At 41.3% G+C, this 13,781-nt stretch overlaps 1 protein-coding gene across 1 annotated transcript in view; it reads right to left on the bottom strand.

Moving 5' to 3' along the window:
- LOC130072539 (rho GTPase-activating protein 6) overlaps positions 1–13,781 on the bottom strand; it is a 71,928-nt gene that overhangs the window by 33,789 nt on the left and 24,358 nt on the right. Inside the window, exons 2-3 of the mRNA XM_056237684.1 lie at positions 6,496–6,655; positions 6,311–6,379 (exon numbers count right to left, since the gene is read on the bottom strand). Of these exons, the coding sequence (XP_056093659.1) occupies positions 6,311–6,379; positions 6,496–6,655 (229 nt within the window). The remainder of the gene's footprint in view (positions 1–6,310; positions 6,380–6,495; positions 6,656–13,781) is intronic.

A 13,781-nucleotide genomic window follows, 5' to 3' on the forward strand; every position in this document is an offset into this window, starting at 1 on the left:
AACGCCTGCACCTCCGACTCTGAGGAACACACACACACACTCTTACTGAACGCCTGCGCCTCCGACTCTGAGGAACACACACACACACACACTCTTACTGAACGCCTGCGACTCCGACTCTGAGGAACACACACACACACACTCTTACTGAACGCCTGCGCCTCCGACTCTGAGGAACACACACACACTCTTACTGAACGCCTGCGCCTCCGACTCTGAGGAACACACACACACACACTCTTACTGAACGCCTGCACCTCCGACTCTGAGGAACACACACACACACACACTCTTACTGAACGCCTGCGCCTCCGACTCTGAGGAACACACACACACACTCTTACTGAACGCCTGCGCCTCCGACTCTGAGGAACACACACACACACACTCTTACTGAACGCCTGCGCCTCCGACTCTGAGGAACACACACACACACACACTCTTACTGAACGCCTGCACCTCCGACTCTGAGGAACACACACACACACTCTTACTGAACGCCTGCGCCTCCGACTCTGAGGAACACACACACACACACACTCTTACTGAACGCCTGCGACTCCGACTCTGAGGAACACACACACACACACTCTTACTGAACGCCTGCGCCTCCGACTCTGAGGAACACACACACACACACACTCTTACTGAACGCCTGCGCCTCCGACTCTGAGGAACACACACACACACACTCTTACTGAACGCCTGCGCCTCCGACTCTGAGGAACACACACACACACTCTTACTGAACGCCTGCCCCTCCGACTCTGAGGAACACACACACACACACACTCTTACTGAACGCCTGCGCCTCCGACTCTGAGGAACACACACACACACTCTTACTGAACGCCTGCGCCTCCGACTCTGAGGAACACACACACACACACTCTTACTGAACGCCTGCGCCTCCGACTCTGAGGAACACACACACACACACTCTTACTGAACGCCTGCCCCTCCGACTCTGAGGAACACACACACACACACTCTTACTGAACGCCTGCGCCTCCGACTCTGAGGAACACACACACACACACACACTCTTACTGAACGCCTGCGCCTCCGACTCTGAGGAACACACACACACACTCTTACTGAACGCCTGCGCCTCCGACTCTGAGGAACACACACACACACACTCTTACTGAACGCCTGCACCTCCGACTCTGAGGAACACACACACACACACACTCTTACTGAACGCCTGCGCCTCCGACTCTGAGGAACACACACACACACTCTTACTGAACGCCTGCACCTCCGACTCTGAGGAACACACACACACACACTCTTACTGAACGCCTGCGCCTCCGACTCTGAGGAACACACACACACACACTCTTACTGAACGCCTGCCCCTCCGACTCTGAGGAACACACACACACACACTCTTACTGAACGCCTGCGCCTCCGACTCTGAGGAACACACACACACACACACTCTTACTGAACGCCTGCGCCTCCAACTCTGAGGAACACACACACACACTCTTACTGAACGCCTGCGACTCTGAGGAACACACACACACACACACACACACACTGAACGCCTGCGCCTCCGACTGTGAGGAACACACACACACACACACACACACACACACACACACACACTGAACGCCTGCGCCTCCGACTGTGAGGAACACACACACACACACACACACACACACACACACACACACTGAACGCCTGCGCCTCCGACTCTGAGGAACACACACACACACACACTCTTACTGAACGCCTGCGCCTCCGACTCTGAGGAACACACACACACACACTCTTACTGAACGCCTGCGCCTCCGACTCTGAGGAACACACACACACACACTCTTACTGAACGCCTGCGCCTCCGACTCTGAGGAACACACACACACACACACTCTTACTGAACGCCTGCGCCTCCGACTCTGAGGAACACACACACACACTCTTACTGAACGCCTGCGCCTCCGACTCTGAGGAACACACACACACACACTCTTACTGAACGCCTGCGCCTCCGACTCTGAGGAACACACACACACACACACTCTTACTGAACGCCTGCGCCTCCGACTCTGAGGAACACACACACACACTCTTACTGAACGCCTGCGCCTCCGACTCTGAGGAACACACACACACACACTCTTACTGAACGCCTGCGCCTCCGACTCTGAGGAACACACACACACACTCTTACTAAACGCCTGCGCCTCCGACTCTGAGGAACACACACACACACACTCTTACTGAACGCCTGCGACTCTGAGGAACACACACACACACACACACACACACACACTGAACGCCTGCGCCTCCGACTGTGAGGAACACACACACACACACACACACACACACACACACTGAACGCCTGCGCCTCCGACTGTGAGGAACACACACACACACACACACGCACTCTTGTACATCTATCTTTATGAGGACATTCACTGACACAATGCAATCTCTAGCCGCTTACCCTAACCTTACTCATCACAACTAAATGCTTAACCCGAACCCTTACCCTAAACCTACCCTTAACCTAATTATAACCTTATCCCTGAAACCAAGTCTTGACCCTCAAACAGGCCTTTAAAGGGGTCTCAGAAAGTGAGGACCGGCCAAAATGTCCTCACTTTACTCTCTTTGTCCTCACTCCAATGGTCTAAAACTCAAACTGGTCCTCACAAAGATAGTCGTACAAGTACACACACACACACACACACACACACACACACACACTGCAAAGATTCCCGTCTGATCCTCTAATCCACGGAGTCACAGACTTTAGTGAGCCGAACCACTTATAGACTATAAAAAGAATGTGATGTATAACGACAAACTTAGTTCTAATCTGCCATTAGACATTTCTGCGCCTCCACCACTCACTCCTTCCTCTCAACTAAACCTTAAACATTTCTTAAAAAATACACAATACAAACAAAATATTACATCTTTTTCAGTTTTTATTGAAAAATTTTGTATTTTAATTTTACACTTTAATTATTAGCTTTTCATCACTCATGAACACTTCAGTGTTTTATTTTTTATTGTTTTCATTTTTAAATTATTTATTTATTAATAAAAGAATCAAAAGAAAACACAAGTGTTCATGAGTGATGAAAAGCTAATAATTAAAGAAATCATAAATGTAAAATGAAAATAAATAAAAAATTTTATTTATTTTCGGCAGCAGTGGCTCAGTGGTTCATGTGGGTTGTCTACAAACCGGAAGGTTGGTGGTTCAATCCTCGGTTCCACCTGACCAAGTGTCGAGGTGTCCATGAGCAAGACTCCTAACCCCAGCTGCTCCCGACGAGCTGGATGGCGCCTTGCATGGCTGCCGTCGCCCGTCGGTGTATGAATGAGTGAGTGAATGGGTGAATGTGAGGCAAATTGTAAAGCGCTTTGGTGGCTATTGGGTCAGTGAAAGCGCTATATAAATGCAGTCCATTTACCATTACCATTTACCAAATAACTTAAAAATAAAAACAGTAAAAAATAACTTACAAAAGTGTTTATGATGGATGAAAATACAAAACATATGTAAAAAAAATAATAAAAACAATCACGAACACTTTATTTTTTGTTTTTATTTTTACATTATTTTATTTTTTTAAATGTAATTTTAACCATTTATTTATATATTTGATTTTTAATTTAATTTTAATCATTTTTATGATTGAATAATTACCTTTTAATCAGCTCACGAACATTTTGGTAAACATTTTATTTATAAAAAACTTATTTACATTTTTGTGATTTAATTATTAGCAAATTTTTTATCGACTCATAAAAACCCCTGCACTAGTTCCCATTTTTCCAATTTTCAAAAAAATACAAACCTGCCCCATTCACTAAGCAACATCACACAGACACTCTTGCTCGTTTGATATGCCCTTAATATATCATATAATAAAACGTGGCATATACTATAAAAACATTTGTGTGTTGTGGCATTCCCCAGCTAACCTCTCGGGACATCAAACAGGAAAGCCTTTAATAAACGCTCGAATGAATCCTCCAGCGCCTCGGACTGTTGATGTTATTTCTCCGGGACGTCGGAGCGCAGCGGGAGCGTCTGCATTCCAGCACACATTACATTTCTGATCCGGGAGCAGTGCGAGCTGCACACATCACTGGCAGAGGTGCATTCTGGGAGAAGCCCCATTTCTCACCATGATAGAGCAGCTAAAGGAGCCGGAAGAGTGAGACCTTCACTTCCCACTTGAAACACAGCGTTTCAGGGTTTGGAAAGCTGTAAAGTAAAAGATTTCTAGGCGACTGATCAAACGTGAGGAAATGCGGGTCATTGATCATCATGTGACTCTTCGAAACGTGCTCGCAAATGAGAAGTGCATGAAAACGAAAATCTATAGACTTGATATTCAATTAAAAAATAACAACACAAAAATTGCATATTATTTTTAGTTGATAAAATGATGCCAATGTGGATATTAATTAGGGCTGAGCAATATAGCTAAAAATGTATCACGATATAATGTTTCATATCGTTCGGTATCAATAATTATTGACATTTTTTATGACATTTTTTTTTAAAGACAAGTAGAAAAGTTTTTTTTATTTTTATACACATTATTAAGGCAAACAACTAATTATATTAGTTTTAGCAGTCAACAACAAAAATAAAATGTAGCTAAACAAAAATCTATTATTTATGCCTTATATTAAGATAAAAAAGTAAGTGTTAAAGAAACTCTTGAACTTAAATAAAATGTTGCAAAATGTGTGGAATGTAAAAGTGTAAACGTAGAACAATATTCACGGTCGGTTCGATACGACACAGTGGCGTCACGGTTACGTACGTTTTCAATACAGCAGAAAAGAAAGAAATGCCAGAGAAATTTCCTTGATTTTTTAAAATATATATATATATATATATTCATTAAAATATATATATATATATATATTTTAATATAGTGTGAGTTTTCCTACATCTTGAAACTTTTATTGTTATAAATGGGGGTAATATTTGACGGATGAACAAATAATGTTTTGGTCATCACATTAAAAATAACATTTAAATATGATAATATTTGAGTTTTGAAGTGCTGGAAAAAGATGTGTGACGTACTTGAGAGCGTTTTACTATTCCTGCCAAACGTCCATGGTTACAGTGAGTGTTACTGCATTACGCTGATATAATAATAAAGAAAGGCAATAAACAGATTATTGTGCCGATACTAGTGTTAGGGTTATGTTTGTCCTGTATCTGTTTCTCTGAGTTTCCCCCGTTATTGTGTACTTGGTTCAGTCCTGTTCCCAGTTTTCCCGCTCCTCGTTTGTGTTCATGTATACCACCCGTTTTCTTAGTTGATTTGGCCCAGCTGTGTCTTATGTTTCCTCTGTGTTTAAGCCCTGTGGTTTAGTCCAGTCGGGGGGAGTTCTTGGTTTAGGGTTATGCCAGGTTGGTTGTTCTGTTTCCTCGTCATGTTCCCTAGTCTGAGGTTTGTCTAGTTTGAGTTTGCTTAAATAAAGTAAGCTGCGTTTGGATTCTGCTTCCTCCTTGCTTCAACCACCTCTTCGCAACAACTAGTAAAAGTTAATGTTCCCTGTGACGGAAAACACAAGGGTTTACGCTGAAATCAAGGCCACATACACACTGTGTAACCGTATGGATAATGCAGGACTTTTAAGTATAAACAAGCCTGAAATACACCAGGACTCTTATTTTGAAATGCGTATGCTTTCCTACTTCCAGCTGTTCATTCTAAACGATGAGATCAAATATCACATCTATAAACACCACAAAGTAAACATGGTCATAAACTTTTAATGGCCTTCAATTTGAGCATCAAACTGATCAAAAGTGACTGTAAAGACATTTATAATGTTAAAAGATTCTATTTTAAGTAAATGCTGTTCTTTTGAACTTTCTATTCATCAAAGAATCCTGAAAAATAAAATGTATGACGGTTTCCACAAAAATCTGAAGCAGAGCAACTGTTTTCAACACTGATAATAATCATAAATGTGTCTTGAGCATCAGATCCTCATATTAGAGTGATTTCTGAAGGATCATGTGACACTGAAGACTGGAGTAATGATGCTGAAAATTCAGCTTTGATCACAGGAATAAATTACACTTTACTATATATTCACATAGAGAACAGCTGATTTACACTGGAGTAATATTACACTGTTTTACTGTATTTGTGATCAGATAAATGCAGCTTTGGCGTAGTCGGCGAGACTTCTGTCAAAAACATCTTATCGACCCCAAACTTTCAAACGGTAGTGTATATCTGCTTGAAAGACTCCTTTACTTGTAGATGTGCATGCCGGTTTAGAAACCCAAGTGTCTACACACCTTTGTCTCTCTTTTCTTTTGATAGAGAATCCAGCTTCCTCCTGAGTGACTTTTTCCGCTTCTGGCCATCTGGAAGAGACAAAGCACACGAAACATTAGAAATAAAACAGAAACTGCAAAGACAATCAAACCAGTGTCACGTCGGGACGTCTCTTTCCTAGGGCGATGTGTTGGAGTCGGTGTACCTTTAGGGATGGTGATCTGGCAGCCCAAATCAAAGTCTTTGGTCAGTCGGACCAGGGCCACTTCTTGCAGCCGGACTCTCTCCAGCTCCGACAGACTCTGGATGGGAACCGACTGCATGTGGAGGTTATGACCCGTCGCTTTCTTACAGGTAAAATCTCCCTATGAAAGACGCAAAATAGAAAGAGACATTTTGTAACCATAGAGCTTCTTTAACCAGTTAAAGTCTCAATTTTTGAGCGCAGACCTGAAGATTTCCAATGAAATTGTTGTAATTGGGCTTTTTTAGTCCATGGGTTTTTAATGGCAGTATTTGATTTGAATTTACCCTCTAACCCAGTTTGCACTCAAGACATGCATGCAAAGATTCACAAATGGATAATCCATCATATTTCTTTATTTTGAGCACATTTTTAGACCTTTTCTTGAAAAACAACAACGAAAAAAAAAAAAAAATAGAAGTTATATTTTGCTCTCTTGGCCTGAAATCTAACACAGGTTTCTACCAGTCTTTCATTATTGTACATGTGCACCAGTGTTTCAAAATAAAAGTCTTGTTGCTAATTAATACATTTCTGCTGATCTGTCACCAAATATGAAAACTCTTATAGTCTTATAGTCCCCCTGTAGTCAATAATTGTATCCTTTAAAGGGGTCATATAATGGTACATGCACTTTTACAAGTTGATTGCACTGAAATGTGTGTTGGCAGTGTCTGTACACAACAATCATATAATGATAAAAATCCATCCAGTGGTTTTGGTTTAATCTCTTTATATGTTTTCCCCTGCCTCAAATCGAGCCGTTCGACCGTGTGACGTCACTAGATCGGACGCCCCTCCCACGATTGTTGATTGACAGCAGTGTTTCAACACAGACCCGCCCTGAGCGAGCGGTCATCATAGTCCGCTAGTGTTGATACGCTGGAGCAGAATGGCGTCTAAGCGATTGTGGTGTTCTGTTCTTGGGTGTAATAACGAACACAGTCATTTTAATGTTCCTAAATCCGAACCGCTGAAGACGCAGTGGCTGAGTTTAGTTTTCGAAGGGAATATTCCCCACGAGCAACGTCAATGCTCTCATGTTTGCGCGAATCATTTCACACCAGACTGCTTTATAAACGAGGATCAGTGTAAAGCTGGATTTGCTAAGAAGCTGCTCCTGAAAAAAGAATCGGTACCAACTGTTTATGTTCCCTCTGCACCTCCAGAAGAAGTGAGTGTAAAGCCTTATTAACCTTTCTATTAATCTTTGCAAATCGCGAAAAAAAAGGTTTTCCATGACCATTAGTTGTAACGTCAATCTGTCAATGAACTAACGTATACATCAGTAAACACACAGCGTTCGTGTCTCACTTCTCTACCCTGCCAGTATATACAAAAATAGATCAAAGTGACATTACGTTAACCAATCATTCAGAAACGTCCTGTTCGAGCCTTAATTGTCGAACTTCTTCGGGCCGTCATCTTGTTCCGGGCTCGACTCCGGTTCAAACTGATACGGTTGCACAGATGTGTCCTCAGAGACTCCCGCTGCCATTCTCCAAAATATACCCTCAACTAGGGCTGGGCGGTATGACGGTATATATTTATTTATATAAATGGTTTATATATATATATATAGTATACCGCGACATGCAAATAAAGTGGGCGTGGTTAACTCGCGTGCAACGTGCGTGAGACTGAAACACTGCGAATTGTAAAAAGAACCACGGAGAAAGCAGATCAAGAGGATCCACAAAGGAATTACATTTTCTAAAGGGTTGTTGTTGTTGTTAACGTGATATTTTCGGGGGGAAAGGCGCAGCAGTCACTAGAGCAGTGCAGCACCCAGACTACAGATTAGTGCACGCTCGCAACGGGGAAAGCTGGACAACAACAGTTATCAATATCGTAACGAATAGAAATAACCTTAAATAATGTATAGTTATCTGCATCTTTCCGTCTCTTATGTTTAGTTTTTAAACACGCAAACAGCTTGCCGCCCGTGGTAATGAATAACCTGCTTGTTAAAGTGAATGTATAATCCTGTAGCCTATCTGAGGCAAAATTACTAAATATGCATCGCGAGTTAGATATTTCTAACTCCAAACAATTGGCCACCGAACCAGCTGATAAAATCTTCCTTTGATTCGATCCGTGATTACAACTTGACACTCAAATTAACCGATCGCATTTTACTGATGCAGAAGACGCGCGTGTGCACACGCACTGAGGGAGCGCGGTGTTCACCAGGCTATGGTCAAATAATGACGCAGTTACAAGGTGTGTATAATTTAAACTAGGCTACTTCGTCAACACTAACAGTAGCTGCTGTTCGGTTTTCAAACTGCTGCTCTCCTTCTAGTCACTTCTGAACTTCTATTGATTAAAGCGCAGGGTGACGGGTTGCCAGATATCACAAAAAGAGCAAAACAAGCCCCTTAAAAACGCAGAGAAGCCTAAGCAGACATGGCAAAAATGTACCGGGGAACACATTTAAACATAACTAGTATTACTATCCTACAAAATTAAAAGGAAATAACTAATTTATCATGAATAGAATAGTTCAATATAACATATTCAGATATTATAAACTGATTGATGAAGTAAAGCATAACATGAGATTGAAAAATTATTCAGAAACACTTTATTTAAAGTTTAATTGCACCTATAGGCTATGAGTTGTATTTAATATCAATCAGTTGGGGGAAGTTCATCTAAAAGTTGATGAGTGTGTTTTGTTTATATTTAGCTATCTAAATAGTTTACCAAAGAAATCATTTACCAAATAAGAGAAACAGAAAACAATGTGAAGTACTTTTCATTTCTAAAGTATTTGGGTTAATTTATTATACAAAGCCCTTTTTGTCGATTTTTCGAGAATAACTACATATATAAATAACTATATCGTGAAATATATCGTTACCGTGAAATAAAATTAGTAATACCGTGAAATAGAATTTTGGTCATACCGCCCACACCTACCCTCAACTGTTGTCAAGGAAACACTCCACGTGCGTTGTATCAAAACGCCCGCAGAACAGAGGGGCGGAGTCAGCGGAGCTCATTATCATTTAAAGGCATATGCACTGAAACGGCGTGCTGAAAACAGAGCTGTTTTTGACCAGGTAAAATTAGTGTTCTTTTACAATACTAATGAGAATTTTTAATAAAAGTATATTACAAAGTTTTCATTTAGACCCTAAACATTCATATTAACTTGTACAAAAATGGCATTATATGACCCCTTTAAAACTAACCACTGATCACCAAAATGACATTTTCATGCCTTAAAATATCTTGAATGTAACTCGACACCCTTGCCTCATTTATTATGCAATCTTTATTATGAATATGCAAATGAGCCCCACCTCCACTCACTCACTCAGCTCAGAGATCCACTGGTTGACGATCACACGTTGATCTGATTGGTTACAAGGTCGTTTGTGACGTCAGAAACACCAGCGATTTCAAACCGTGTTTTTGAGGCTGTCTTTGGTTCACTGCAGTTTTAAGGAGGAAATACTCAGCAATGCTGTCGACTTATGAACTTACACATGGTGTGTCTTAAAGCGTATTAATAACACCACATAGACACATAAACAACATTAAAATCTAGATTTTCACCACAGGGGGACTTTAAGGCTTTGTAACAGTGGCCGCCCAACAATAATAAAAAATAAATAAATAAAAAAAAACTTTCTGCGACGGGATTCGAACTCGCCTGTGCGAGAGTCCTAACCGCTAGACCACGGGGAAGCTTCAGAAAACCTTAACAACAATCAATTAGTAATATTCGGGCGCCAGACAGGTATAAACCTGCCAAAGAAATGTATTTTATCATCCCGGATAGCTACATAAAAACCACCCGTTACATACTAAAAAGAGAGAATAAAGGAAAACAAAGCCACATGAGAAATTTATATGCAATTTTCTTTGTCTTTTAATGATATATAGGTTTTGAATCACTAAGAAACACAATTCAACTTCAAAAAGTGTAAGGAAGAAAAAGAAAAAATAAACAAGAAAGAAATCCGCACTCTTTACATCAATACAATTAAACTTAAAAAAAATAAAAGATTTAAATTTCGGCACTCTTTAAATATGCGGCAATGTGTGTGCGTAAGAATGGAATGTGCGCGTCTATGAATATAGCAACACTGGCCCACGTTGGCGCACGGGTGGCTAAGAGTGACTCGGGTACATCGGCGCCGTTAGCCCATCTCGCTCCTTTGTTTTTTCCTGTTACACCAAGCCACGGATTTTGGGACTCGGTTTGAGTCCCGTCCCGGAGGGTAACGCCGCTAACCAGCTAGCACCACCTCTCCGCAATCACCGGACACACACTCTTACAAAGATCCACCCGTAAGGACCGCCTCCAAATCAAAACCGTAGCGGCGTCTGGTCAGTTCAACATGCCCTCCCATTCATTACACCTCGCCCCTATACACACCTCCGTTAAAGCTGCCGTCGGCAACATTTTTTTGATCATATTCAGTGAAATCGACACTATAATCCGACAGAACCGAACTCCACCTGGAGCGTTATTTGTTTTGCAAAAATCCACAGCTCCCGGATCATCGGGTCCAATCAGCGCGTGGGGGGGGGGAAGGGGGGGGAGGGGGTGAGATCTGACTGTCAATCACAGATCGGGCACACGCCACCCCTCGCGCACGCTACAATCACATGCACACGCCGGAAGTTCGCGCAGTAACGAAGAGTGATGGCGGATGTATCTCGCTTTCAAAACACTAACAAATCAAGTAAGCTCATTTAGAGTATAAATGACGTTAGCAATTGCAATCTATCGGTAGATTAGCCAGGGCAGCATACCTCCAAATACTCCATGGTGTTGATGGATGCTGATGAGACGGGCGCGCTCACAGATAACCTGGTGCACACGCACTGACGAGCACGAACTCGTGGGAGGGTATCCGTTGATAGTGGGGGAGGGGCATGAGAGTTGTAAACATTCAAAATTTTGCCTAAGTCCACTCAATCTGCCAGACTTGCCGACTGCAGCTTTAACTCCCCTCTCCGCCAATCCTGGCGTAGTTTAGGAGGAGGTGAAGGTAAACAAACAAAGGGGCGGTGCAGAACACATCTCTATTGCCACAGCTTTCAACTGGTATATAGTTTGTCAATATCAGTTAAGGATAGTTAATAAAGCAATACCAAATATTCATATATATACAAATATTAGTTTCATAGGAGTGAACTCACTTTTGATGTGATTCTCATTTTTGGAGAACACAATCTACTGGAACATCTCTCTTCTGTGTTTTGGATTTGATAAACAAATGTGACTTTCTTGATGAAACTGAAATCACAGACGTATATTTTCTACAGCAGCAAATATCACCACTGAACAACTGGGAATTCTGCTTCCGGAACCCCGCTCTGTTGGGTTTATACTGGGAGATCAGAGATATCTTTATATTCCCTCAGAATAACCCCGGGTTTTAGCGAACGCGCAGTGACACGCTCTCCAGAGCTCCTGGCCTCTCGGGAGACGCTCTGGCAGCGCTGATAATCATCGAGCCCAGACACTCGTGTGTTGTTGGTTTACTCCTCTTTTCTCCGTAGGGGTTTCTGGGAATAATCAGTAAAGTAAATTTAGCCAGCCGCCTCAGACTGAGTCGGATCATATGACACTTTTCAAGCAAAGAGAGCATCAACAATGATCTTCACAAATCATTAGCAACCTGTGCGGTGTAATAAACCCTCTGGCGGCTGTACTGGCAGGAATTGTCAAAACATGTCGTAGTTTTTATTATCTACTACTCACAAAAAAGCTGACAGGAAAAAACAAACATTGACAGCATATTTAGTTATTAAAATTTGGTTGGTTTCGCCATGTTTTACACAGACAACTAGTGGTGCAACACATCGATCAAATGACTAGCGATACGACGTATATCGATGCAATGTATAATTTTTTTAAAGGGGTGGTTGAATATGATTAGGGCTGCAACGATTAGTCGACGTTGTCGACAACGTCGACAATAAAAATTTGTCGACAAATATCTTTGTTGTCGAGTAGTCGTTTGATCTCACGTGACCTAATGTAAGGGCCTGCAATATCGCGATTTGACCGCTACGGCCCTGTAGCGCTAGAGTGTAGTGCAGCCCTTACAAATGCTATTGCGGTAGAAGAGAAAACAGCGCGAATTATGACAGTGCAAACGAATCCGAACTAGCAAGGTTTAGGTTTGGGAAAGTTTCACAAAACTTCAAATCAAGAATGCTGTCGTGTGCAATACATGCAAGGCGGAACTTGCTTTTCTCCCGTGAAAAAGCACAACATGCATGTTGGAGTGCAAGAGGAAACATCCCGGCAAAAGAGGAGCCGGTGAGAAGTGAGTGTTCTCCAGCTGGAGCTTACTAACCAGCGGTAAATCTCTCTTTATTAGAGAATGCAATACTACTAATAATAGTAATAATATTATCAATAGTAATATAATTACAGTAATGTAATGACTTATTTTGCATAGAATAAAGCTTGATCGAGCTTAGGAGTCAGGGCTTTTTTTATTATTGTAACACTATTAGTATATTAGGTATTATTATAGGCTAGTCTTATCACTTGCCTGTATTTTGTTCAATAATCATGAATACTTACAAAACGAGATGTTATATCCTTCCTATGATATAGGAAGAATATCATGGCAGTTACTTTATCATACTATAAATTAAAAGGTGAATGAGAACGTCTCTGTCAGCTCAATTGTCATGTAAAAAAAGATTGTAATTTTATAATTATAATAATTGTTTGCAGATTAATATTTTGCCATTCTTTGTGTCCTGAAGTAAATGTCCCTTTTTCTGTTTCAGTTCTAAGAAAAGCAGTGGGCCTATTAAACAATGCTTAGAGAGCATTTGTGTGTGATTTGAGTTGGACGGAAATCTGAAAACTTAAAGAGAATGACCTGTTTAGTTGGCTCAAAGTTCATTAAAACAACTATTTCAAAAGCTGAAGTGATTTTCTTTTTTTATATTATAGTTAGAATATGTATAACTCAATGTTTTAACTAATTGGAAAAGCTGAATAATCGTTCCAAACTTACTGATTAGTCTGCAAAATAATCGACGATTAGTCGATTAATCGTTCTAATAATCGTTAGATTAATCGATTATCAAAATAATCGTTTGTTGCAGCCCTAAATATGATGTCACTTCTCTAGCTGTAGTTAGTGTGTAATGTTGCTGTTTGATCATAAACAACATCTCCACAGTTACGACTCAAAGCTCAGAGCAAAGGGAGAGAGTCGCTTTTACAGAAATCGCTTTAAGGACTACAACACACG

The sequence above is a fragment of the Rhinichthys klamathensis genome, unplaced genomic scaffold (genome assembly GCF_029890125.1).
Source record: "Rhinichthys klamathensis goyatoka isolate OS25496 unplaced genomic scaffold, OSU_Roscu_1.1 h1tg000496l_1, whole genome shotgun sequence".
NCBI classification, from domain to species: domain Eukaryota; kingdom Metazoa; phylum Chordata; class Actinopteri; order Cypriniformes; family Leuciscidae; genus Rhinichthys; species Rhinichthys klamathensis.